Genomic DNA, 27975 nt, shown 5'->3' with positions numbered 1-27975 from the left:
TCTGGACTACATTCTATTCCATTAATCCACCTGTCTATGTTGATGCCAATACTACACTATCTTTGTTATTGTGGCTTTATATAAGTCTTAAAGTCAGGTAGTATAAATTCTCTAACTTTGTTCTTTTCAAAAGTTGTTTCAGCATTTCCAAATGAATTTTAGAATTAGTTTATCAATTTTTCAAACAAATAAACAAAAACATTATCAAATATTGTGTTGAATTATAGATCAATCTGGAGAAAAACTGACAACTTAATAATATCATCTTGTGATTCATGAACTCAATATATCTTACTTGGGTCTTTAATTTCTCCCACCAATGTTGGGTCTTTAAACTATGGGTTTATAGTTGCAACAAATTTGGTAATTTTTGGCCATTATCTGTTCAGATACTTTTCTGTACCTCACCTGTCCTCTGAAGATTCCAAGTCTATGTACATTAACCCAGTAGAAGTGGTCACATTTTTATTGATGCTCTATTTATTAGTTTTAATTTATTCCTCTGTGTTTCATCCTGCTAGGTGTTCCAATTCACTAATATTCTGTAATGTCTAATTTGCTGTTAATTACATGCAGTTTACTTTTCATGTTATCGTATTTCTCAACTCCAGAAGATTTATTTACATCTTGTAATATCTTCCATGTCTCTACTTAATATAAGGCCATCTCTCTAGCTTCTTGACCATATAGGATATAGTTTAGTTATAATAGTTACAATGACATCTAATTTTGTCAAATAATTTTATCATCTGTGTTGTTTCCAGGTTAGTGTCAGTTGATTTTTCTCCTCATTTTGGGTCATATTTACCTGCTTATTTGTAATTTCTGATTAGATGTCAAATATTGAAAATTATATCTGGTTGGGTATTGGATATTTTTGCTTACTTATGAATCTATTGAGCTTTTATTTAGGACATAGTTAAGTTACTTATAAACAGTTTGATCTTAAGAGTCTTACTATTCAGTGTCTTAGGCAAGACCACAGCAACATTTAGTCTAGGGCTAATTTTGCCCCACCATTTTAAAAAAGATTTTATCTGTTGATTTATATATAGAGAGAATGAGCAAAGGGACAAGCAGAGGGAGAGGGAGAAAGAATCTCAAGCAGGGCTCTATCTCATGACCTGAGCCAAAATCAAGAGTTGGACACTTAACCAACTGAGCCATCCAGATACCCCTTTGCCCAACTATTGAGACAAAAATCCTTCAGAATACCCAGCAGTGCCCTATGAATTATGATTTTTTCACTCTGGTTGGGAGAATGGAAATTATTCCTACTCCTACTCTGGTGATTTTTTTCCCCGTAATCCCTTTCAGTAGTTCTTTCCCTAGTGTCAAGTAATCTCTTCACCTGTACCTCCTGATTCGTGTTCAGCTGAATACTTGAGGGGACCCCTTGAGTGGGGAATCTCCAGGGCTCTCTCTCTAGCTCTCTCCTATCTAGTACTCTGACCCATAAGTTCTAACTGCATTTGCCTTCCCACATCCCCAGATCCATCTTCTCAACTCAGAGAGAGTGCAAGCTCCCTGTGCTATAAACTAGAAAGTCTCTTGCAGAGAGTGAGCTAGGACAATTGTAATGTTCACCTTCTTTGTTTCTTCCTCCAGGTATTATTGTCCTTTAATGCCTGAGGCCTAATGTCATGAAAATTGTTGTTTCAATAAGGTAGGTAAATCTAGTCTCCTTTACTCAATCTTGGTTGGAAGCTGAATTTTTAATTGCTTATCATCTTCTCACTGATTCAGACATTTCATATATTCTAATTATAAGCCCTGTGCAAATAGAGATAAGCAAATGTCTTCTTCCATTCTGTTACTTGTTTTTGTATCCCTTTCAACATGACTTTGATAAAGAGATATTCTCAGTTTTAATGTTGCCCAATATATAACTTTTTTTTAATTTTAGGGTTAGTGCCTTCTGTTTCTGTTGACATTTTCCAAAATCAAAAGATAGTTTGGTATGTTTTTGTTTAGAAAAGTTCTAGTTTTTTCACTTCATTTTTTTAAAATTTTTTATTTTTTATAAACATATATTTTTATCCCCAGGGGTACAGGTCTGTGAATCACCAGGTTTACACACTTCACAGCGCTCACCAAAGCACATACCCTCCCCAATGTCCACAATCCCACCCCCTTATCCCAAACCCCCTCCCCCCAGCAACCCTCAGTTTGTTTTGTGAGATTAAGAGTCACTTATGGTTTGTCTCCCTCCCAATCCCATCTTGTTTCATTGATTCTTCTCCTACCCACTTAAGCCCCCATGTTACATCACCACTTCCTCATATCAGGGAGATCATATGATAGTTGTCTTTCTCTGCTTGACTTATTTCACTAAGCATGATACGCTCTAGTTCCATCCATGTTGTCGCAAATGGCAAGATTTCATTTCTTTTGATGGCTGCATAGTATTCCATTGGGTATATATACCACATCTTCTTGATCCATTCATCTGTTGATGGACATCTAGGTTCTTTCCATAGTTTGGCTATTGTGGACATTGCTGCTATAAACATTCGGGTGCACGTGCCCCTTTGGATCACTACGTTTGTATCTTTACGGTCAATACCCAATAGTGCAATTGCTGGGTCATAGGGCAGTTCTATTTTCAACATTTTGAGGAACCTCCAGGCTGTTTTCCAGAGTGGCTGCACCAGCTTGCATTCCCATCAACAGTGTAGGAGGGTTCCTCTTTCTCCGCATCCTCGCCAGCATCTGTCATTTCCTGACTTGTTGATTTTAGCCATTCTGACTGGTGTGAGGTGATATCTCATTGTGGTTTTGATTTGTATTTCCCTGATGCCGAGTGATATGGAGCACTTTTTCATGTGTCTGTTGGCCATCTGGATGTCTTCTTTGCAGAAATGTCTGTTCATGTCCTCTGTCCATTTCTTGATTGGATTATTTGTTCTTTGCGTGTTGAGTTTGCTAAGTTCTTTATAGATTCTGGATGCTAGTCCTTTATCTGATATGTCGTTTGCAAATATCTTCTCATTTTAAGCCCGAAGACACCTCCAGATTTAAAGTGAAGGGGTTGAAAAGAATTTACCATGCTAATGGACATCAGAACAAAGCAGGAGTGGCAATCCTTATATCAGATCAATTAGATTTTAAGCCAAAGACTATAATAAGAGATGAGGAAAGACACTATATCATACTCAAAGGGTCTGTCCAACAAGAAGATTTAACAATTTTAAATATCTATGCCCCCAACGTGGGAGCAGCCAACTATATAAACCAATTAATAACAAAATCAAAGAAACACATCAACAATAATACAATAATAGTAGGGGACTTTAACACTCCCCTCACTGAAATGGACAGATCATCCATCTTTTCCTTGCAAAAGATCAGCAAGGAAATAAAGGCCTTAAACGACACACTGGACGAGATGGACATCACAGATATATTCAGAACTTTTCATCCCAAAGCAACAGAATACACATTCTTCTCTAGTGCACATGGAACATTCTCCAGAATAGATCACATCCTCGGTCCTAAATCAGGACTCAACCGGTATCAAAAGATTGGGATCATTCCCTGCATATTTTCAGACCACAATGCTCTAAAGCTAGAACTCAACCACAAAAGGAAGTTTGGAAAGAACCCAAATACATGGAGACTAAACAGCATCCTTCTAAAGAATGAATGGGTCAACCGGGAAATTAAAGAAGAATTGAAAAAAATCATGGAAACAAATGATAATGAAAATATAACGGTTCAAAATCTGTGGGACACAACAAAGGCAGTCCTGAGAGGAAAATATATAGCGGTACAAGCCTTTCTCAAGAAACAAGAAAGGTCTCAGGTACACAACCTAACTCTACACCTAAAGGAGCTGGAGAAAGAACAAGAAAGAAACCCTAAGCCCAGCAGGAGAAGAGAAATCACTTTAAAAAAAAAAAAAAAGATTAAAAAAAATCTTTTTTAAAAAAGATTTTATTATTTGACAGAGAGAGAAATCACAAGTGGGCAGAGCAGTAGGAAGGGGTGGGGGTAGTAGGCTCCCCACTGATCAGAGAGCCCCACATAGAGCTCGATCCCAGGACCCTGAGAAAGAGAAGTGTAATCTATTGCCTCTAACCCTTTTGTCAACTACAATGTAGCCAATTTTCATTTTAATTATATGGTAGTTTATTCAGAAGAATAGTGTTAGCATTAGGGAAAATTGAATAATCTATAATTGCATGTTACCAGCAATTTCATATAAGATTCCCCTCACAATGCTATTTTAAAAGGTATTATGTAATGGTTCACTTCCATATTTAAAAAGTATAGTGTGTGTGTGTGTGTGTTTATGTGTGTGTTAAAGTGAACCCATTCAGATTATGATGGCATAAAGTAAAAGTTGGCAAACTATTGCCCTTTTGCCAAATCTGACTCACCATTTGCTTTTGTAAATAAAATTTTATTAGAATACATACATACACAGGGGCACCTGGGTGGCTCAGTGGGTTAAGCCGCTGCCTTCAGCTCAGGTCATGATCTCGGGGTCCTGGGATCGAGCCCCACGTCGGGCTCTCTCCTCAGCGGGGAGCCTGCTTCCCTTCCTCTCTCTGCCTGCCTTTCTGCCTGCTTTGCTTGTGATCTCTGTCTGTCAAATAAATAAAAATTCTTAAAAAAAAAAAAAAAGAAGACATACATACACAAATGGCAACGGAAAGGACTACGTTGAGAGTATTTGGATAAAGAAGAGATCATTTATAGGCTGCACCGGGATGAAATCCAAAGCATAAGTGGAGGGATTGGCCTCTCATAGGAAGGAAGCAATGTTTTCTATTTGTCATAGGAAGAAGGAAGAGTGGGAGGAATGCAGATAGTATGTAGGTTTGCATATTTGATGGCTACTGTTTAAGGAGTTTACATCTGAGCACTTTGGCAATCTGGTGTTGCCGTAAAAAGATCTTCATGAAGTTGATGGGGATGGTGGGAGAGGCAGAAATTTGAGAAGTCTGAGAATGTTTAAGAATTATTGCAAGCATTATTTCAAATAGCTAAAGAGTAGAAACAATCACAAATGGGGAAGCAAAACGTGTCATAGCTATACAGTGGAACATTATTTAACTATAGAAAGTAATGAATTACTGATATATGCTACAATATGGATAAACCTTGAGAACAATATGTTAATTGAAAGAAGCGTCACAAAAGGCCACTTATTGCATAATTCCATTTATATAAATATCCAAAAGAGGCAAATAGAAAGATTAAGTGTTCCTTAGAGGCAGAGGGGGTGGGGGAGATGGGGAGTGACTGTTAATGAGAATTTGTTAATGGGGCTTCTTTTGGGGTCAATGAACTATTCTGAAATTAAATAGTAGTGAGGTTGAAGAGTTTTGTAAGTATACTAAAAAGCACTGAATTGTACACTTTAAAAATGTGAATTTTATAGCACATGAATTATATCTCAATAAAGCTTTTTTTTTTTTTTAAAGACAAACTATTGCAGAGGGTAGGCTAGTGCACTGTCTAGATAAAGGAAGTGTGACTGCCAGGTAGCAGGGACATCCATAAAGTGAATGAAACTTCAGCGCAGATCTCCCAGGAGGGTAGGGAGCAGCTGGGAGAGTTGGAGAGTCCTAGTTGGAACGGGAAGCCAGGATGCACTCAGGAAGCATATTTGTGTAAGGATTCTGATAAATCATCATCGAGATCACAAAAGAAAGGCATCTATATCTCCATGGATCCAGTAAATATGTTTGTCATTTATGTCTTCATTCTAAACACATATTCACCCTAATTTTATATTTGTAATTGTATATTCTTTTCTTTGAAAAGTACTTTCCAAACTGTATAAGCTTTAGGGTCCAGAAAACTAAGATCTGTCCTCTGCAGAAAGATGAGGATCTACTCGAAAGCTTTAAACATTAATTTATGGCGATGCCACTTATCCTGTTGGGTGAATCCCTCCAAAAACACTTGGTTGCTTGGGTGCAGAAGAAAGTAGAGTTGGGCTCATCCAGAATTGGGTTTAATGAGTTGGGACCATGTCATTAAAAATATGGACAACAGAATTTAAATTGGACAAGGGGGAACAGAGAAAGGAGAGTTCTGTTGGATCATGAGAAGGCAAATTGTTAATAGGCTAGAAAAACTGTTAAGATTACACAAGAAAATCTTAAAAGATCAAGCTGGAGGACATGTGGTTAAAGGAGGATGCTGGAGGTGAATGACAAAGTCCATAGTAGTGATTGTTCCAAGTGATTTGAACCACAGGAAATGATAGGATCATTTGCTCTAAGAAAAAGTCTCAACTCTAATCTGCAAGCATCTGTGTAACCTGTCCCTTACCTGTAACCTCACCCAGTCCAATGTCCCTCTCACTTGCCTCACTACTGCCTTCATCCAGGTCCTTGAGAGCTCCTTCTAGACTGAGGACTTGTATACCTAGTAGTTCCTCTCTCTGGAATACTCTCTGCTACTTTACCAGGCTAACCCCACTCAACCTGAGGATCTCCACTTAAAGTCTTTTCCTCAGGGAAGTGTATCCCAACCTATACGTTCTCCTCTCAGGGGTAGAGCCTCCGGTTATATGCCCAAATAAAACTATCTATATTTCTTTCACACCATTTCACGCCACATTTGACTGTACTGTAGAATTTACAGGGCTAATTATCTGTAAAATGTGTTTCTCCAGGATAGAGGAATGGAAGAATAGGTCTGGCTTCCCTCCTTATCACATCTTAGGTCCTCAGGGACTTGCACATAAATATTTGTTGTGTGAAAGGAAGTTAAGATTCTTATGTGTGATAGCTATTTCTGGCATACATTTTAATGTATAAAGATATAAAATGTGATTGCACAGATAATCTAAAAATGGCATGTAATGTTAAAATAATGCACATTTCCTTTCTAAAATACATACACAAAGATGTATCTCTCTTCATCCTCTCTTTGACCCTTATTTGATCTAATACAAATCTAAAACAAATCTAATACAAATCTAAAACAACACAGTTGAAGACAGGGAAAATACTTAAAGATTTCTTCAAATATTCTATCTCATAGAAATGAGATAACTGAATCTCTTATTTGAAATAACAAAAAGATTACTGGAACTTCCAAAAGCTAAGTAGTACAAGATATATTATAATTTTCCATTAGAAAGGCTTTATAACAGGAGTGGAGACAGTGATGAATTTTCTAAAGCCAACAGTGAACTAATCTGAATGTTATGAATGTTAATTATAAATGCTTTTGACTCAGTGTACATACACACTTCCTATGGGAGAAGTGGAAAACAAATTCAATGATTTATTTTCCTTTGGACTTGTGACAAAATCTGCATTCACACACTTAAAAGAATTGCTCTGGTTTATTAGCTGCTGTAAAAATGACAATCACTGGCATTCTAAAAAGCCTTAAAATTTAAGAAAAACAACAAGTTCCCTTGCTAGTTCTTTCCCTCTGCCCTGGTCAAGCTTATCCCTTTTATCTTTTCATAAAACAAGTCTTGGGAGTCTCTCTTCACAATATCTTACAAATCTCCATCTAAATATCTCTTCAAGGGAGTCTCACCTCTCACCCCATCTGACTGAGCCCACCCCAGTTATTTTTTCACTTTACTATATTTGTTTGCCTCAGGGCACAACAGTTATCACAATCTGTACTTCTGTTGACCTTTTCTTTAAGATCCTATGCCACAACAGGAATGTCACCTCCTGAGTGCAGGGATCTTTGTCGCTACCCCAGCACCTAACTGCAATCGCACTTGCAGAGGAACTCCTGAATATGAATGCCGTGTTAATAAGCAAATGCCCGTCTTAACTTACCTCCTAATATTTTGAGCACTTTCATCTGATTCTTTATATTACCTTCTGAAGATTGTTTTGGGGCTTTGTTTTTCATAAGTAAATTGGGAAAGATATTTCTATTATAGGACAATGGTAAGCTCAGGACCCGGAGTCATAATTGTAACACACACACAAGTAGGCAAATAGAAGTAGGACATCCAGTAATGCTCCCTGTTCTAGAGCAACATTCCAAGGGTAGATTTTAAACAAATACAACGTCAAGTGGAAGAAACTGGCAACAAACGGCGGGAGTGTGAGACTTCCAAATGTCCCACACAAAGACTCAGTCAAATGCTTTGGCCCCACTAAGCGCCCCTACCGCCCTGGCAGGCCTGCTCCGGGGACCCGTCCACGCCAGCCCGGGTAGGTCGGGCCCGACCTCCCCAGCAGGCTAGTCGCCGGCGCGCGCTGCCCCCTCACCCTCTCTCCTCTGGTCCCGGGCCTTAAGTCTCCCTGGCCCGGATCCTCGGGGTCGCGGCCTCCCGTTTTGATTGCAGGCTGTCAAGTAGAGAACCCCCCCAGCCCCCACCCCCCTAACCCCTGATCTTGTGTATACTACAAACTCTGAACTGATACATGGCAAACCACAAACTGATACTCGAACATTCCTCAGTCTTCCCAGGGCCCGAGCCCCGGCGGCCCTGGTCTCGCCAAGGCTTCGTCCGCCTTCCCCCGCCAGGTGCCGGCTGGGGGCTCCGGCCCCGCCGCCGCCGCCGCCGCCGCGGCAGGGCGGCCGAGGACCCCGTTCCAGCTTCCCGAACTACAGATCCCAGGGTGCCTCTCGGACTCCCGCTCCCTCCCTCCGTCCGCTCCCTCCGCCCCCGGCCCTTGTTGTTTTGGCTGGAAGCGCTCCGCCGGAGTTTCAGAGAAAGTCTAGGCAGAAACCGGAGCCGGCCCGCACGGGGGAGGGGAAGGAGGAAAGGGAGAGGGAACGGGGAGGCCCGGCCGCTCTGAGCCTACCGCGCGCCCCGCGGCCGGGGAAGCGGCGCTAGAGCGGGAGGGGACGGGACAGTGGGATCGTTCTCCGAAGCCAAGCGCCGAGTGCCTGGTTCCTCCGCCGCTCCCCGCCCTCTCCGGCGGCGGCGAGAGCGGACCCACCCTCCCGCGGGACTTGCGCCCTGCCCAGCTCCTGCCGCCCAGCGACGCCCCGCGTTTCGCTGCCACCACGGCGGCTCCCTGCGTAGCCCAGGACCTGCCCTGAGCCCGCACGAGACCCTCGCGATTTCCGTTTTCCCTCTGTCCGTCCCCCGCTCTTTCCCGGGCGCCGCGGAGAAGTGACCCACCCTCTCCCGAGGAGGAGGAAGGGGAGGATCGCGCCGGGCGCACCGAAACCAAGGGGCGATCCGGAGTGGGCGCCGCACGGGGGCATTGTGTGAGTGAGTGAGTGAGTGTGTGTGTGTGTGAGAGAGAGTGTGTGCGCGCGCGTGCAACGTAGTGTCTTTAGGAAAGCGCCCGGGGAGGTCCTGTTCTTAGGGGGCGGAGCGCAGGGGACCGAGGCTCGGCTCCGTGCTGGGGCAGAGTCTCGCTGTGCCGGAGCGCTGCTGAGGCGGCCGGCGAGACGGCGCGCCTGGCGGCTAGGCTGGCGCACTGAAGGGAGGCCCGGACGCCCTCGGCCCGACAGCTGCCCCGGCTCCGAGGTGTCGGCCTTGGAGACGCTGCCAGCTTCTGCTCACCGTCCGCGGACCCGCGTGGGAGACGCTCGGACGCGCGCAGCCAGCGCGGCGCGTAGCCCGCGCGTCCCGTCCGGCCCCGGCTGCGCCTCGAAGGAGCGAGGCTCTGGCCGCTGCGCTGCCGGCGGGCGTCGGCTGTGTCGGGAGCGCGCCCGCCCGCCCCTCAGCTGCCCGGCCGGCAGCCGGAGAGGCGCGCACCATGAGCGGCGGCGAAGTGGTCTGCTCCGGATGGCTCCGCAAGTCCCCCCCGGAGAAGAAGTTGAAGCGTTATGTAAGTAGAGCTTCGGCCGCCTCTCCTTGGGCCTCCCCGTCCGCACCGCTGCCCCGGCCGCGCGCGGGGCGGGCTCTTCAACTTAGTCCCCCATCTCTTTCCCCTCGGCGCCTTCCCCGGCAGGCTCGGGCACCGAGGCTGTAGAGCTCACGCCCCGGCCTCCCTCCACTTGGCCGGCTAACTTTCTTCCTCCAGCTTCCAGACGGCCTGCCGTGCGGGCCTCATCGGCCCGTGGGAGGGCCCGGGATTTCCACCTAATGCCTGCTGCATGTTTTTACTACTCCTGGCAGCAGAGGTGAAGGGAAGAGCATTCTTCTTTCTTTATGTCTGCGTTTGATCATCATGGGGCTGCTGAACACTGAATTTCCCGCAACCGAGAAACCAGTGAGGTTTTAGAACTCAGCGGCTCTCTCTTCGGTCGGCGCTTTCATCTCGTCTTCCCCCGCCGAGGTGCGGGCCACAGTGGACTGTGGACCTGAGAAGTTGGTATTAGAAACCAGCATCTCATATCCGTGCAAAAGGGAAAGAAAAGTTAACTACGCGCCCTGCCGTTTGCCTAGCAGGGTTCGCATTTTCGCGGTTTTGAATCGAGGGACGGCGGGGTTTGGCCCGAGCGCCTTGGCAGTTTGCTGCGAGAGGAGGGCGCTGGGGGGAGCCTGGCGGCTGGTATTTGGGCGCCTTGGACGCGCTGTCAAGCCTCGCAGGAGGGGGGACAGCTGAGGCCCGTAGGATTTCTGTGTGTTGCGGTCCTTTCCCAGGCCACCAGGGTTCCTTAAATGGCATTGGTGTAATTGATACAAGATGCTGATTATGTGTTAAACCATTTTTAGCTGTTAGGAAAAATATTCCTTGAAAGAACCAACCTCACTTTGGTGGAAATCTATGCCTTCTTCAGGGGTCTAGATTCTTACCCCTTCTCGCCCGTTGGTTCTTTCGTCGCTTCCCTCTGCAAAGGAAAGAAATGACGTTTGTCCCGGCGTATGGAACCAATATTTTTCTAGTAAAATGTGTTTTCAAAACCAAATATGTGCCTCCTTAAATACAAATCTATTGTCAGGAGCCGGCACTTCCAATGGAACTTACTTCTTGTTGAACAATATCTACACCCAGTTTTAGGACCCAAATTAATCTTACTAGTCACTGCTTGGATAGTGGAGTGAATGAAGTGCAGTGTTTAACTGCACCGACTCACCAGAGAGTTTCTGGTTCACTTTCTGCCGGCATTTGTTATAGACAAGTAATTCTTATTTAAGAATTTGATGCCACACATCCTAAGAAACTTGAACCCTTCCAGATCCCGTCTCTTTACTTATCAGAGTTTCCTGAATGTTCTGATAGAGATGCAACTTTCTTCCAACATTTGTGGGGGGCCGTGGTTTACTGAGTTCTTTAGTTCCAAAAAAAAAAAAAGGTTGTACGTGTGTGAGAATAGGGAGTAGAGAGATAGGTGAATTTGTTTTGAGAGGCACAGTTTAGAAAACACGTGGACCTAACGAAGTTCTAGGAGGAAACTAAAAGACAGTAGAGTTGCTTAAATAAGTAGTGATTTTAGAGGCGTAACACATTCTTTCACATGGTTGGTTTATGGCTCTCTCAAAAGATGCCTGTCCCTGGACAAGGCATCATAAGATTAGAAAATATAGCGGGAAAGAAGCCCTGCCTAGTGGGTTTGCAATTTAATGTTATATAATTTAAGAAGAAAATTGGCCGAAAAGATTGTCTTAGCAAGGATGAATAAAATGGAAAGTGCACCCCCAAATATGTACTATTTCATTTGCTCATTACAACAATTTTATGAGGTAGGTATTATCTCTGTTTTACAAATGAGAAAACAGTTTCAGTAACCAGAATGTGCCATAGGATTTGAACCCAGATCTGCCTAACTGCTATAAAAGGTTAATGACTCATCTAGTTCAAGTGGAGCTCAGACTAAGTCATCTTTAAAGCTCCTTTCAGTTTATAACGTTCTAGGAGTCTGTGAATATTAGTTGAGAATGCAAGGAAGAAGCAAGTTGGGGGATAAGATGCGTAGGCTAAAGAAACATAAGCCCTCCAAGTGGCTTTCTGAGTTTTCAGAGAAATGAGACAATATGTGAAATGAGCCAACAGCATAAAGTGGTTTCAGATCTTTTGCCAAAGCTGACTGTTATTTATTTATTTATTTTTTAAATAGATGTTTTGAGGAATAAGCTCATTGTAGTCTGAAACCATAGGGATACTTTTGAGAGATAGCGGGCTCCCTAAACTGTTTTCAGCAGGGGGAAGAATATGCCCAACAGCTTGGAGGAGGTGGTGTTTTTCTTGCCTGGCTGAGTACTAGTGTTTTCTTTATACATGGATATGGCCCAGGAAAACAGTGTGCAGGGTGGCTACCAGAATTTAAGGGGTCCCAGAGGATGACTAGAGTATTGTAAGTTAGAATGAGGACTATCTTATAGTTTAGCTGTCAAGTTGGTTGCCCAGAAGTTTTTTGACATTTCCAGATATCGATCTTTAGGCTTTGATGTCCAATTCAGATTGTTTTTGCTAAAGCAGCTTTGACCCTCAAAGGCATGCATATATTCATCCATTTCCGATTCTTGTTTTCTTTTCATGTAAAATCTTTATGAAAATAAAGGGTAAAAGGAAACATTTTTGGCCATCCAGCAGACAAAATGTTGCTTGATAATGGTTTTTAATGAATGGATTTGCTGTGAAAAGATATCTTGGATGAATGGTATTGAGATTGTTAATGAGATGTTAGGGAGTTTGGACATTGATTCTTTTGGGGAGCATTTGGCCCATGGGATTTCAACAGTTGTCTCACTGTTTACAGTATTTATAGGGTAGTCCAAACGATTAAGATGGTACTTAAGGGCTTTTACATGACAAGAAATTGTTTTAGTTTTTATCTTTAAAGTCATCTCACGTTATGGCTTCAGTGCATTCCATTTACAACTCCTTTTTATGTTCACTATTTCATAGTCAACTCACACAGCATTTTCTTTGCACACTAGTGTGTTCCTCTGGTATGAAAGCTTTTCTTAAGTTTCCTAGAAAGAGTGAAAGGGACATGAAAAGAGAAAGTCTGGAATAGTGTGTATATTTTCTAGCCTTTTCATCTCTTTTTACTTTTTTCTCTATCTATTTGCAGAAGGGTAAGAACCTCTTCTATGTATTTCATCCTCTGAATTTTTTGAAGTCTACTTAAAGTGGAGGTGAAAATGTTCATGCTTTCTTTCAATTTTGCTACCACTATGTTTTGTTTTTTTTCCATGTTGTATATTAAACAGCTGCTTTTTCACTTTAAGGACCTCAGTGGAAACATATACAGATCACCATCACTAGGGTTGCAGAAAACAAGTAAACTCTTGGTAGTATGCACTCAACAGTGGTGCTCAGATTTTTAAGAAGTTATTTAAAGACAAATCAGCTATTTGAAATAATGGTAGGATTTTCATCACTACTTGAAATTTCAGCCAAGATGAAATTTAAGTCTGAAAACAAAGGATTGATTCAAGCCAGCTGGCTATCACCATATCTCTGCAGGAGGAGCTTCCCTGTGGCCTGCCTCAAGTCTGGACACCAGGTTCGGGCTCCTCCATGGCCCAGCTGTCAGCATTGGGCAGGTGTGTAATCTCAGCAGGAGAACCTGCTTCTGAGGCCAGACCAAGGTGGCCTGTGAGCTGCCAGACCAGTCTGGGAGCAAGACCTCGGCCAGTTCTCTGGTTTGGAATCTGCACCCAGCTTGGGCTCCACTCTTCAGCTGTCAGTTTATAGGATGGTTCTTGTCTGGACTTCCAGAACATGCCCCTGGTTTTGGAAATGGGCCTAGAAACAGAAATAGCTTCTTTCTCTGGGTGGGCACCTCACATCTTACATGGAGGACAGGAGCACAAGCAGGCAGAGTTAGCATCTCCTTGTTCAGGGACTGCCCAGGATCTGTGCTAAGCATTAGGTCACTGCTCAGTAGTGCCACTACAGCAAATGGGATTGTGATATGGTCTGTAAACTCTTCTGTACTTTTTTTTTTTTTTTAATTACTCGTAGCAGTAAAGGGACTCTCTGAAGCTTTTACTGAGTGATTGAAGGACCATAATTATTCTGTTGAAGTAATTTTTTTCTTGAAAACCTCAGGATAGTAAATGTCCATTCAGATTCCTAATGTTTTCTTTTTACCTTTTCTCCTGTGGCAGGAACACTGTTTCTGTTAACAAAGATCATCAACTACTAATTACATTAAGCCTTCATGATAGGTGGTTGATAGTTGATTGTTTATTGTTTCATTATGCCTGGACTTAATGATGAGTATAAAACTCTCCATGTAAAACTTGCTGAATTCCTAAATCTGATTGTTTTCTTTGGGATTTAAAATTATCATTAGAAAGTTGTATCAGTTTGGAGAGTAGTTTTAGAATTCTGCTGTTTTGAAAATTTGATTTTAAGTTTTTTAAAAAGATCATCTTTGATCAAAATACAATAATATGATAAGAGTTATACTTGGATAATCTTGTTGACAGCTGAATTGGTTATCTCAGTGTGTTGTGTAGTTATTAAGCCTGCTTTAAAAATAAAGCATCGAAGCTTTTTTATGACTAAATTCCATATGTATGTATCTATTTAAAGTTTATTTTCAGTAATCTCTGTACCCAACATGGGGCTCTAGCTCATGATCCTGAGATCAGGAGTCATATGCTCTTCCAACTGAGCCAGCCAGGTGCCCCAGTAGAATTCCATATTTTGTAGTTAACATAAAAATATATAGATAAGGCCTTGATAATTTGCAGATCGAGGAAGTTTAAGAATGATAGATTCAAAACATTGAGTGCTATAACTCCTAATTTTCTTACAGAAACTAACATAGGGGAAGGCACATCACAGCAGGTAGACTACTACTTTATTTGTGAAGGATTTGAAGTAAATTGAGCTACTGTGAAAGGAATCCTGGACTGAGTGTCAGGATGCAGGATTAGATTGATTTTGCGTTATCTAGGTGATTCTTTGACCATTCTGACCCTCAGTTTCCTCATCTGTAAAATGGGGAAGGGGCATGCAGATCTAGATTCTAAATTCTCTTGTGGCTTAACCTTCCATAGACATTTCTTTGGAAGTGAGAGGCAAAGGGGAGGAGCTTCTTATTAGAAGCCTCCTTTTTGGGAAATAAATTTTAATTTCTTGCTCATTTTAAATAGTTTAGTGAATGTATGAGGAACTGCTTAAGCAGTTTGGGGACTCTCTAGCATTTGCCTTAATAGAACACAGGCTCACTGCGTACAAGGCTGTGAAGTTGCTGCCCTGAGTGTCACAGTGTCTTCGTGTCTCCAGTACCCAGCGCTGTGCCTGGCTCAGAATAGAAGTGCCAGTATCTGTTGACTGAATAAATCAACTAGTATTTCTGGAGCTTTTGTAATGTGTCATGTGTGGAATACAGTGGAGGGAAAGGCCTGCTCCCTGCCCTCAAGGAGTTTCTAATCTATCTGTGAAGACAAGCTGTAAATGCACCTACATTTAAATCGTTTTACAAGACATATGTTATAAGACCATATATGATTACTTGCCAGGTGAATGATTCAGTCTATAATTGCTTAAGAGTTCAAACTGGGAGGCGAATGGGAGGGGGCTCCCAGGGGAGGATCCACAAACGACTTTTCAGGCTCTGTTCTTGGAAGAACTGAGGTCCTGCTGGCAGAAATAGTAAATCCCAAGGGAAGCCTGGTTTTAAAGGCAGAACAAAGACTTTGTGTTGAGTTTAGACATCCTAGGGAAGAGAACAGCTTCAGAACACCTAAGTTTCAAGCATGGAGTTTGGATGTCAGCTGTAAAGTGTGGTTTGAGAAGTTTCTGTTTCTGCCATGACCTAATGCTCCTGATGGGATCCTGACCACAAGTGAATATTATGTGTCAGACAAGAAACAAGCAAACAAAACAACTTGTTTGGTCACCTGAACTTATTAAAATTCCAAGGGACATGTGTTATTTAAGAATTTCTTTATGTCTGTTTTGAGCTAAATAATTCATTCTGGCAAGCATTTAGTTTACAACAGAGAGGGAGCATGTTCTGGTGGGAGGGAGAATAAAAGAGCCTTTGATTCATTTGCTCCTGAGTTCCAGCAGGAGGGCCAGCACTCCCTTGGGCTAGTGTCTTATTTTGGACTTTGGAAGCCATCTTAGCCCAGCTGTGTGAGTGCCAGCTAGTGTTGGAGGAAAGAGAATAACACCATTGGGTCTCATTAAACCCCCTCTGACTGTTGATGGAGGGGTTTCTCTCATTTCACATTCCTCAAATTAACATGGTGGCTAATTTCCACGAAGTTAGAGCTTCATCTGAGTTTGCCATTTGAACTTTGGCTTGAAGTCACAACATTTCTGTGAGTCCTTTTATCTCAGTCTAGGGATTTGAGTACAGGAAACTTATCAAGTCACAGGTTTCTTTATTCTCTCCTCTTTGGCTACAAGCACAAATAAAATTAGCATTCTTTTCTTCTTCAGATTACTCCTGGGGAAAAGTGGTTCTTTGTACAGTGGATTTCCACATCCATTAAATAAGTAGCCTCTTCAGTTGCCAAGTATATGGCAGGGAGTCTTACAGAATAGGAGGTGGCAGTTCAGGCCTGTGGAAGTACTGGGAAAAGTCACTTTAGTCACTTTGACCATTCCAAGCTTATATGTGTAAGCCCCTTAAATAATATAAGAATGCCTGAACTGGAAAAGGGAATCTTTTATATTTTCAGCAGTTCTTTTATTAATAGGCGCAAAACTCTCTAACTGAAGAGAATAATTCTCATTGCTGAAGGCACATGAAGTAGAACCAAACAGCTTTTGACCCTCTTGCAGCCTGCTTTGTGAAAAGTAGTTACCGCTGAGCACCGAACGCATGTTTGGTTGTTATCTCTGTTACATTAGCTCTTGAAACGTTCTGATTACAACTTGTAGCTGCCAAGCCCTGTCCTGCAGTATTATCTGGAACAAAAATTTTCCATGTGGTTGTTTTTAGCAGAGCTGCTCTATGCAAACTGCACATGAAGATGTAAGTTGCACGAAATAGAGCTTCTAGAAGGGGAAATGTGAGTTATCTTAAATTTTTTCTACCATTTAACTGTTCTCATCTCTATGTGTATTTCAGAAATTTTTATCATACTTCTAAACTGAGTTTTATTTTTATATACTGGAAAGAATGCCAAATTCACCATGAGTTTTTCTTATGGTGGTATTTCTTTTTTCTCTCAACTTTTTACTTTGAATTCATACTTGGCCTAAATAATTCCCTGTGTTCAAAAAGAAAAAAAAAGTCCTAAAGGGAAAAAAACAAATAGCTACATTGTTCCATGAATTAAAAACAATATACGGAGAGTCCAAATATTTCTTTTCAATGTAAAAATCTTAGGTCATTTTTTTTTAAAGGAAGAAAAATATTAAACTTTGCTTTAACTATCCTGTTCATTGTTTTTCTTTTCCTTTTTTTATTTTTCTTTGACTTGTGTGGTTTAAATTTTTTTTGGAAACAGTTTTATGCGTTCTTTAGGAACGCCACACATGAAAAAAGAAAACATCAACATTCCATTTTACATTTCAAGAGAAAAGTGAGGGGAGGGCAGCCATAGTCTGAAGAAGGGGGAAAATGTCAGTTGACACCGTGGCTTTGTACATTACTTTCCTGTTGCTTGGTTGAGTCGAATATTTGTCATTTGCCTATAGATATTTAGTTAGTATACATGATGGAAGCAGGTAAATATAATTTTAGTCAAGGTTTGCTTTTGTGAAATGAGGACATAGGACATTAGCTCTGAGGAGAAGGTTGGGGACTCAATCTGTTGTTCTTGTTCTTGTTTTTATTTTCGTTTTGTTTTTAGTTTACTTACTTTTTTTTTTTTAGTAATCTCCAAACCCAGTGTGAGGCTCGAACTCATAACCCTGAGATCAAGAGTCCCATGCTCTACTGACTGAACCAGCCAGGGGCCCCTTTATTTTTTGTTTTTAGTACATCAGTTACCTAGTTGCTATAACATTTTATTTGCTAACTTTTTTTAAGTGGGAGAAAGGTAAAAGCACTCTTTGTCCCGTGGATCTCTATCTACCCTCTTGCTCTTTTCTCTTTGTTTTCATTTCTCTCTCTGTAATGTAAGCCTGGCCACCAGTATCACAGAGTATTTGTGTTAGAATCTTTACACACACATTCTTTCATCTTTTCTCTAAAAGGGGGGAGTTATTTCTGACCCTGTAATGTGGTAATCAAGACTAGGAGTAATAATGTTCCACCATGTAGATTGTTTTCTTCTCCTGAAATGCAGTTTTAAGTTACTACTGTATTGGGAAATGTGGTCAGGCCACTTTCCGAGTAGCAGAACTCCTCCCCAGATGACTACCTGATTAAAGAATTAAGTACCTGGTGTGCTTTCTCAATTCAGATCCATCACATATTCCCATTAATGCCTTGGACAGAGTCACAGCAGCCAAGATGAAAGTGCTTCTAGTTGGAGGGATGACCAGTTGATTAGTGCGAGAGAACTTTTAATCTTCCACTCTTGAAAGAGAAACACTTGGTAAAATGCTCCCTCCAGTGTTTTGAATTCCAATGGCGTTAGGTAGATCTTGAAGAGGAATGATCACCTCATTCAGTTAAGGAGGTATTATTTGAACCCCCTTCCCTCCGGCAACGTTATAATTGACCCCAAAGTTGTGTAGGAGTATTAAATTTTACAAGTTCTCCTTGACAGTTTCAGATTTGAATGTTTAAAGTGTTGAGAAAAGGTAGAAGGAAATACTGAACAAGAATGCAAAGTATTTGGGGAGGTAATTTGATCCTAGTGATGCTGTTACATAAAACCAAAAGCCTTCTGAGTAATCTTCACTGGGTATATAGGTCATTTATCTCCGAAGAACAGGGTGCAAAATTAAACTGGTGCTTTTGATTAGTATTCCTTTTTTCCTTTTTCTTCACTTAAGTAAGTAGTCAAAAAAGGAAAAGCAATCATAATATATTTTTGTATTTGATATATTTTTCCAGGTGATTTTCATAATGACCCACAGTATACACAGTAGAAGGTACATATACACGATCTGTTTACAAAGAAAATTATGGCTTCAGTTATCATTTTTTAGTGTTTGTAATAGGATATTAGTTTCCAAAGGACAAAGATGGCATTTGTTCTCTGTGTCTAAAGGTACTGAGTGATACTTTCCATGATCTCTTGAACAATATGACCAGATAATAATACAGTTTTAAACCTAAAATTATAGATCGTCTAGTACAGTGTTTTTCAATGTTTCTAACCCATTTCTCTTTCATGTGTCATTTGGCTGTCTTTCGACTTTTTAATCCAGTTTTTCTTTCTATGATTTACATTACCAAAACAAGCTATATTAAGTATCTTTCCCAATTACACGGATCTCCTTCTTCCCTAGTCAAGAATCCAACCTCCACTGTTTATAAGGAGTGAAAATTAGCCTCTGGGAGACTAACTGATTTGTCCCAGGTCCTACATGTTAACTAGCTGTTCTGGCAGAGCCAGATCTCTCATCCCTTGGTTCATATCCCTCCAGTCACCGAGGGAATGCCTGCTATGAAAAAATACTGTGAAGAATTCAGAAAAAGAGGACCAAGAGGCTGTCTCCATTTTTTGGGAGTTTATATGCTACATAGGATGCACTTAGTATTGCAAATTATATTATGATCAGTGACATTCGAGATAAGACTCTAGAAGAATTTAGCAGAAGGGACTCTGAGAAGTCTTACTGAAGGTGGTTAGAGATTTCTCACCAGGATCTTAAACAATGGATTCTATTTTCAAAGCAGGAGCTAGAATGAGACTCTTTCTATTCCTCCTTCCCTAGACAGACTTTTTTTTTTTTTTTTTTTTTAAGTAGGCTCTGTACCCAGTGTGGGGCTTGAATTCACAACTTTGAGATCAAGAGTTGCATGCTTTGCTGACTGAGCCAGCCAGGTGCCCTCAGCCAGATTTTTTTTTTTTTTAAGATTTTATTTATTTATTTAACAGAGAGGGAGAGAGACAGCAAGAGAAGAAACATAAGCAGGTGGAGTGGGAAGGGGGAGAAGCAAGCCTCCCGCTGAGTGGGGAGCCCAATGTGGGACTCGATCTCAGGACCCTGGGATCTCAGGACTCTCATGACCTGAGCCGAAGGCAGACGCTTAACGACTGAGCCACCCAGGCACCCCACCCCCAGCCAGATTCTTGAGTGGGTTTTGTACACTTGGCTGCTTCCACCTGCTGCTCATTTCCTAATGGAATAGAGTCTGTGTCCTTTTCTAAACAGTTTGCTCTGAGGTCCCCAATGACCTCCTGGTTGCCAGATATAGCAGAACTAGATTTGAACTTTTTAGTTCTAACTTTTCATGGATCTCCTGACTACATTGATGGAGAAACAACAGTCTCTCTTCTCAAAATCTTCTTTCCGTGCTTTCCTAATACTGGGCTCTAGTCTTCTTATGTATGGGAGTTCTTCAGCATTCTAGTAGCAGCACTGCGTGGGCCTTGTCTCCCATTTCATGCTGTTGAGTTGCTGCTTCAAAATATGTGAGTTCAGGAATCCCTTTGAAAATTTGATAAAAGGTCTGGGCTCTCAGTTTCTGCAGAATTCTTATAAACTTACACTATAACCTTGCATTTTCCCCTAACCTTTAAAGCCCTTCTCTGGATTTTTTTTTTTTTAATAAAGATTTTATTTATTTATTTGACACAAAGAGAGAGAGAGAGAGATTGCAAGTAGGCAGAGAGGCAGGCAGAGAGAGGTGGGGGTCGGGGAAGCAGGCTCCCTGCTGAGCAGAGAGCCCGATGTGGGACTCAATCCCAGGACCCTGAGATCATGACCAGAGCTGAAGGCAGAGGCTTAACCCACTGAGCCACCCAGGTGCCCCCCCTCTGGATCTTAAATGGCCTTGAATCATACGATGATGATTCAAGGGTGTTATCTCAGTCTGTTTCTCAGTCCACATCTAACTGCTTAGATCCATAACTACCTAGATCCCCCACAGCAATCCAGCCCCAGCATATCCACAGCCAGCCTTATCCACTCCCTCTACCTGGAGTTCCCTCAGTCAGTGCCTCCACCATCACTTGTGCAGAGGTGTTTCATGTTATCTGTCCTTCATTCTCCATACCCAGTGACAAGTCCTATCAGTTTTACCTCCCAAATATCTCTTTAAGGGGCCCCTGCATGGCTCGATTGGTTAAGCGTCCAACTCTTGGTTTCAGTTGAGGTCATGATCTCAGAGTTGTGAGATCCAGCCCCCCTTGTGGAGCTCCCTGCTGGGCATGAAGCCTGCTTAAGATTTTTTCGTCCTCTTCCACTGCCCCAACTCCTTACTCATCCCCCTACATGCATGTGCATGATCTCTCTCAATCTCACTTCTGGATTGAGGCAGTAGCCAGTGGCCTCTCTCCTTCCATTCTTCCAAACTGTCTTCATTAAGGCAGCCAGAGTGGCCTTCGGGAACACAAATCTGAGCATACCGCTCCCATTTTGAAGCTACTCTAAGCAGTTCCTTTGGCCTTTGCCCAAACCTCTTCTCAGTTTGCAAGGCCCATTGTGATGGGGTGCCCTTGTGGGCCTCCCGTAGTATTTTTTGCTACCTTCGCACTCTCCTTCAGCTCTTCTGAACTTCCACATCCCACACTGGTCTTGTGATCCATCTGTCAGTCTGGCTTTTGCCCTGCTCTCTTCTTCTCCCAGAATTTTTGGTCCTCCCATCTGCCAGCACAACCAGGCTAACTTCTGCTTGTTCTCTGCCCCTGAAGCCTCCTTTGAACTCCCACCACTCTCACACATAGACACAGTGGGTTGCCAGCATCTGTTTAATCCTCCTTTGATACTCTTCCGTTTCCATAGCATGGTGCCTGTCACACCTGATCATATACATGCTTGTTTTAATTGCTTACTACCCATTCAGATAGTGGGGCCATATGGTGCCTAGTGAACCCCAGGTACTTTTGCCTTCATGGGCTTCCCTTCCTCTATTAAAAAAAAAAAAAAATAAAAGTTGTATTTTACAAGTGTGTCACTATAAAGATGAGTAAGTTCCAAGCTGGTATTGTTATTGTTATATTCATTTTTTATCCTGACTTTAAAATAAATTAATATAAAAACACTTCTCATGGGCATTGTGCCTTCTGTGCCTGATGGATATGTTGGCTTTGTTAAATGGGCATAAATACTTTGGGCCTACTCACAGTTATTTTATTATGTGCCCCTTTTGTGATGGCTTGGATACCTTCTTAAACAATTTTAAGATTTTGTATTTTAGCTCCTAGTAATGGAAAAAATATATGGAAGATAGGGTGATATACTCAAAAGGTATATATAATATATATGTACTATATATATATATATTTAAAAAATATATATATTTAAAAGAAATTGTGAGTTTTCTTATGATGTCAGAAATATGTTGTATGAGTTATTTTATTAATACAAACTTTTCTTCATGATGCTTCTGTATCCAGCAGTGGTTTTTAATGGATGTGTGGGGTAATTTTGTGGGGACAAATGTCTGGAGACATTTTTAGCTGTCACAGCAGGGGTACTTGGGCTGCTAGTCAGAGGCAGGGATGCCTCCAACAAAGAATTATCTAGCCCAAAGTAACAGTAGTGCTGACATTGAGAAACCTTAATGTAGAGAAATTCTTCACAAAGCTTAGTTTCTGTATGCTTATTATTTAGTTTCTTTCCCTACGTGTCCATTAAAAGCTATATACTTGACCCCTGAACAATGCGGATTTGGTCCGCTTAGATGTGGACTTTTTTCATTAAGTATAATGGAAAATGTTTTGGAGATTTGCAACAATTTGAAAAACTCAGAGACGGGGGCACCTTGGTGGCTTAGTCCTTTAAGTGTCTGACTTTAGACTCCAGCTCAGGTCAGGATGTCAGGGTTGTGATATTGAGCCCTCAGGCAGGCTCTGTGTTGGGCATGGAGCCTGCTTGAGGTTCTCTCTCTCCTTCTCTCTTTGCCCCTCCCACCTAAAAAAAAAGAAAGAGAAAGAAAAGCTCACAGGTGAACCAGGTAACCAAGAAACCTAGAATACCAGAAAAATTAAGAAAAAAGTACTCTTGTAAGAATGCAATATATAATACATAAAACATATCAAGTATGTGTTAATTGACTTTTATAGATAAGTCTTCTCTGGTCAACAGGAGGCCATTAGTAGTTCAATTTTGGGGGAGTCAGAAGTTATATGCAAGATTTTTGATTGCATGGGTGATTGGCCTCCCAGCCCCTATGTTATTCAAGGGCCAACTATATTTCAACTGTAGGATTGTGTTGTAGCACTGGCACCAAACTTTTTTTTTTTTTTTAACCTCAGTAAGGCTAAGAAGAATAGTCATTGAAGTGGCTGAGCTTATGAACACAAGAGGTTGGTGCTGTGTAACTTTCACTAGGGTTTATTTGATAGACAAAATCTCTCTTAAAGGGTCTGTTGTCATTTAAATCATTACCCAGATATTCATTTTTGCCCCTGCTAATCCTAGCCAGAGTACAACCAATTGTTGTCTGGGTGGGGAGGGGGATGTGAAGTGTTTATTCATGATTTTTATTACCTCTTGGCTTCAGTATCACCATTCATTGTTCACAAGCCGCCCAGCTTGTTTACTTTTTATAAATTACATTTAATCAGTCCTCTTGCAGGTCTGGCTACTGTAATTGGCAGTAGCCACAGAGCAGGGCTGACGAGTCCGCATTTATGCTGATGTCTCATAGTCAGCTCATGTTCTACTTTCCATGCTTTCTTGCCTCTTCCCTCTGTTTTTTAAAAGGAAGGTGAAGAGAGAATTGCCACAATGCTCTCTTTTCAGATACTCTAATGGTGCTTGTTTATTATTTGGTCGAGTCCCTGTGTCCTTTGGGAAGAGTCCAGGCTTTGGGGCAGTGGTTCTCAGACTTCTTCCGTCTGTATTATAGTCACCTGGGCAACTTCTAAAGTGAGGATTCCTGAGCCCTCCCCACCTTCTGCTGTTTAGTAGACTGAGGCTGAAGTCCAAAGCACTTTTGCCTCAAATCCCTGCTGATTCTGATGTAGGTGGCTTTTGAAATTATACTTGGAGAAATCCTTAGTTGGGCATGGAGGGAAAAAGGAAGAAGAAAGAAAATCCAGTAGAAGTAAATGTGTATGAAGAGTGGGCTAGGAAGACAAAATCCAAAACTCAGAAAGTAACTTTAGCCTCTCTATTGAGAGATAAGGGAAATATGCTGTGTTGCTATGAGCTTACTATTTCTAGCAGTGATTTAGATCAAACTGTCCCATAAAGGGGACATACCTTAGAAGAAGACAGAGTGAAAGGGAATTTTTAGAAAGGTTAGAATGTGAGAAAGTGCCTAACTGAGTTGCTCGGAAGACATTATTAAATCAAGGAAGGTATTATGTAACTATTGATTTAAAAAAGAATGTACATTCCTGAATCAAGAGTTTATGAATGGCCTAAGTCAAAGGGAAAAGATATGAAGAAGGATTAGCCCTTCACCAGAAGTTCTGGTTATTCTGGTTATTGGATCTGAGAGCGTGTTATTAAAATCCAGATTTCCTTGAAAAGTTCTAAATTCAAGTGTTCTTTCCTACTGTCATTATTATTCATGTCTGGTTCACTTTAGTTTGGGTTAGTTGAGATGTGGTTGATTTATAAAAGAGCACCAAAGAAGTTCTTTTGTTTTTTAGTCTCTGTGTGTCTCTGTGTATCTGTGTTTAATGTATATATTCTAATCTACTTTTTAAACCTGAAATTTGATTTTTTTTTAAAGATTTTATTTATTTATTTGACAGAGAGAGATCACAAGCAGGCAGAGAGGCAGGTAGAGAGAAAGGAAGGGAAACAGGTCCCCTACTGAGCAGAGAGCCCGATGTGAGACTTGATCCCAGGACCCCGAGATCATGACCTGAGCCGAAGCAGCGGCCCAACCCACTGAGCCACCCAGGTGCCCCGACCTGAAATTTGATTTTAAAGTCCATTTTAGAGAAAGAGAGCAAGAGAGACAGACAAGACAGACTGACTCTATTTAGAAAACTAGTCAAGAAGTGGACTAGGTGGAAGTGGTTTTTTAATCCTAGCAAAGGAATAAAGTACTTTATTTCCAACTTCCTACTGAACTTACTCCATTTCTAGAAAGCTATGTCTGTTTTTTTGCGTATTAGTTCCTTAAGGGAACTTCCTTGAGAGAACTTCATGATTCCGTTCAGTTACAATGCAGAAAGCCCTTGACACCGCCCCCCACCCAAAGTAAAAGGGTTTTGGGGTGTTACTTACAAAAGGATGGCTATCAGCTTTTATGAAATCATTCTTTATGCTGCTCCGGCCATCCGTGTGTCAAAGTGTTCGTTTTTCCATGCTAGCAACCCTGACTGTTTTGTAAAACTTTTCACCATTATGGTATCGTATTCACTGGCTTGCTAATCTTTCCTCCCTCCCTTCTTTTTTCCATCCTTCACGCTCTCTCTTCTCCATTTATTTAAATGCCCAGAAATACTTTAGCCTCTTACATACTCTTCCCGTCTGCTCACAAGATCTTAGAGAATCTCCACATCTACCTTGTAAGTGTCGAGTATCATTACTGTTATTATATGAAGTGTCTACCACACCCTCTCATTGCACTGTGAGTCCAAGTAAGTTTGGTTAGTAAATCACTTGGCTCCTGAAGTGAGGAGAAGAGCTATTGCTCGACGCGGAGACCCAGAAACAACTTTTACCACTTACTCTGGCAACCAAGAAAGGCTAGACTCCTGTGACTTCTACTGTGTGCAGAGAATTGAAGTCAGGGCTCACGACTTGCTCTCTTCATTCCAGGTGACCTTATTTTCTAGCATTCCTGTACTTTTTAAATCATATCCTTGGTTAAACCTTTTTTCTTAGGAGTCTCTTAATATTTCTGACTATTTTTTCAGATTTTTTTCTGTAATTTATTCTAATCCATATGTTGTTTAACGTATTGATAGATGTTTCCAGTGAATATTTATATTTGCTGAAAACAAGGATGAATGCTCTTAGGGAGAACCATAACATTAAGTAGTCCTGCAATTGCAGCATGAAAAAATATATAGCTTATAAGATTTCAGTGGGAGTATTTTAACTTAAAATTTTCTGGTTTAGGCTCACCTTGGAAAATAAGTTATAAAATCTTAGGTAAGCAGATTTATTGTCCTTTGTATAAGTTACTAAAGAGAAGTATTTCTTATATATGATTTATCATTAAAGTTAATATATATATTTAGCCTTATGGCAATTTTATATTTACTTATATTTGAATAGGAAAAGTACATGAATTGACTTAAAATTTTAATATGTTGATGCTTTGGTTATTTATATGTTTTAAGGTATAGTTTTTAGTACTCAAACATATTTAAATGTTTAATATTTCCTTACTAATTTTAATGGGTCTTTAGCAATTAATGATATTCTTTTATGATAGGTTTTGTGCATACTTAATTTTTGAGGAAATTGGCTTTTATTCCTAAGTTGGAGAAATAGTATATGTTAAGTATATAATATATTTTAAATATATATATATATATATATATATATATATATATATAAAACAGTATATGTTTTTATGGAGGGAAATTGGAACATGGATATTAAAATATTTTTAATCTTTCACATAAGGTTCTAGCCTTGAAAACATTCCATGTATGTTTTCAGTAGAAATCTCTTGTGTTTTTAAACCATATATTTCCAAAGCAGAATAAATTTTCTTTGAGATTTTTATTGAAAACCTTAGGGGGAAGAAAATAACTCAAGAAAGATAAAGACCAGGTTTTCTTGAAGTAATGAAGGGGGTAAAAAATTTCTACTGCTCTTCCTATTCCTAATGAGAAAAAATGAGGTCCTAGGCAGTTGGACCTAGGAAATACCCTGAATGCAAGGCCAGCTGGGTTCTGCAGGCAGACATAGACAGGAGCACAAGCTCCAGCCCAGCCCAATGCCATTCCCAATATGCACTCTCCCCCTCTGCTTTCAGTAGGTTGCTGTGATTTATCACTTTTGAACAGATGGACACTCTTAAGAGTATTTTCATTGTCTCTCAGAGCAGTGGCAATATGGTAAATTTACCCCAATCCCTCTTTTTTTTTTTTTTAATTTTAATCTTTAATTGTAAAAAAAAAACCACATAGTATAAAATTTACTAATGGGACACCAGGGTGGCACAGTTGGTTAAAGTGGCTATCTCTGGTTCAGGTTGTGATTCAATCCCACAATCTTGGGATTGAGTCCCACATAGGGTGCCTTGCTCAGCAGGGACCCTGCTTCTCCCTCTGCCTGTTCTGCCTGTTCTGCCTGCAGCTCTCCATGCTTCTGCTCTCTCTCTCTCTGATAGGTAAGTAAATAAATAAAACCTTTTAAATAAATAAATAAATAAATGGAATTTGCTGTTACCCATTTTTAAGTGCACAGTTCAGTGATGTTAACTATAGTCCCAGTGTTGTGCCACCCCAGTCTCTCTTGCCTCTCCATCTAATCTTTATAGCATGGGAAACATCTGAAGGGGCTTTATTCCAGCGCCATTTGGAAAGGTTGTGCACCTCACCTATGTTTACTCCTTCTCTGTAGTAGGAAGTTAATTATGTGGGATTTGCTCACCTGAGCCACACAGAAGATCCTACTTTAGTGTACATTTGGAAATCCCATGCCCCTGTCTGCCCCTGAGAAAAAATTCTTTCGTGATATAGAGTCAGTGTTCAGTTTAATCTTGAGCATATGAGAATGAGTCACCCTGAGTAAGTATGTAATCCCATTTATACCTTCCTTCCAATCTCCCTTTAATTTTTAAACTCAATATACTAGATCCTGACTTCCTGTGTAGGGTCTGGTGACTGGGGACTAACTTAGGGACTGGGCGATGTTGAGATTATTTTGGAACTTTCTGTTCTACTGAAAATGAAGCTGTATGGCCTAAGTTTTAAAATTCAGACTATGTGTGGAATGTCTGTGTGGATGAAGGAACATGTTAAATGCTTTTTGGGAAGGCAGGAGGAAAGAAGAATGAAAATTTTAAGCTAGTCTGATTTTTGTGGGGGCAATTTTGAGATTTTTAGAATATATATAAACCAAAGATGACTGGCTAGTTGCTCTGTGATTTCTTTGTGTACACAGAAGGAATACTTGATATCCGGCTAAAGAGATATTGCTGAATAGGTAGGTGTATTAGCTGACAAATATTATGAGTTCTGCTTTTGATTCCAGTTACTATTATCTGAACAATGTGTAACCACTAAAAATATTTCACTGGGAAATTATTTTTAAAAGAATACTTGCAGAAGTGCCT

The 27975-nt window shown here is 40.9% G+C and overlaps 1 protein-coding gene and 1 pseudogene across 4 annotated transcripts in view; one reads left to right on the top strand and one right to left on the bottom strand.

The window, feature by feature from the left end:
• Window positions 1–4594: 4594 nt before the first annotated feature.
• On the bottom strand, window positions 4595–9661 carry LOC123391559 (annotated as a pseudogene).
• GAB1 (GRB2 associated binding protein 1) overlaps window positions 9607–27975 on the top strand; it is a 126001-nt gene continuing 107632 nt past the window's right edge. For 2 of the 4 annotated variants that reach the window (XM_045078358.1, XM_045078357.1), the window contains exon 1: window positions 9607–9731. In XM_045078358.1, the coding sequence (XP_044934293.1) occupies window positions 9660–9731 (72 nt within the window). In that variant the 5' untranslated portion in view covers window positions 9607–9659. Of the gene's footprint in view, window positions 9732–14461; window positions 16775–24718; window positions 25500–27975 lie in introns of those variants that run through there. The other 2 variants (XM_013047149.2, XM_045078359.1) reach the window with 2 other exon arrangements.

Source organism: Mustela putorius, unplaced genomic scaffold (assembly GCF_011764305.1).
Source record: "Mustela putorius furo isolate JIRA1106 unplaced genomic scaffold, ASM1176430v1.1 tig00000242_pilon_pilon_pilon, whole genome shotgun sequence".
Classification (NCBI taxonomy): Eukaryota; Metazoa; Chordata; class Mammalia; order Carnivora; family Mustelidae; genus Mustela; species Mustela putorius.
This window is presented reverse-complemented; position numbering and strand designations above follow the sequence as displayed.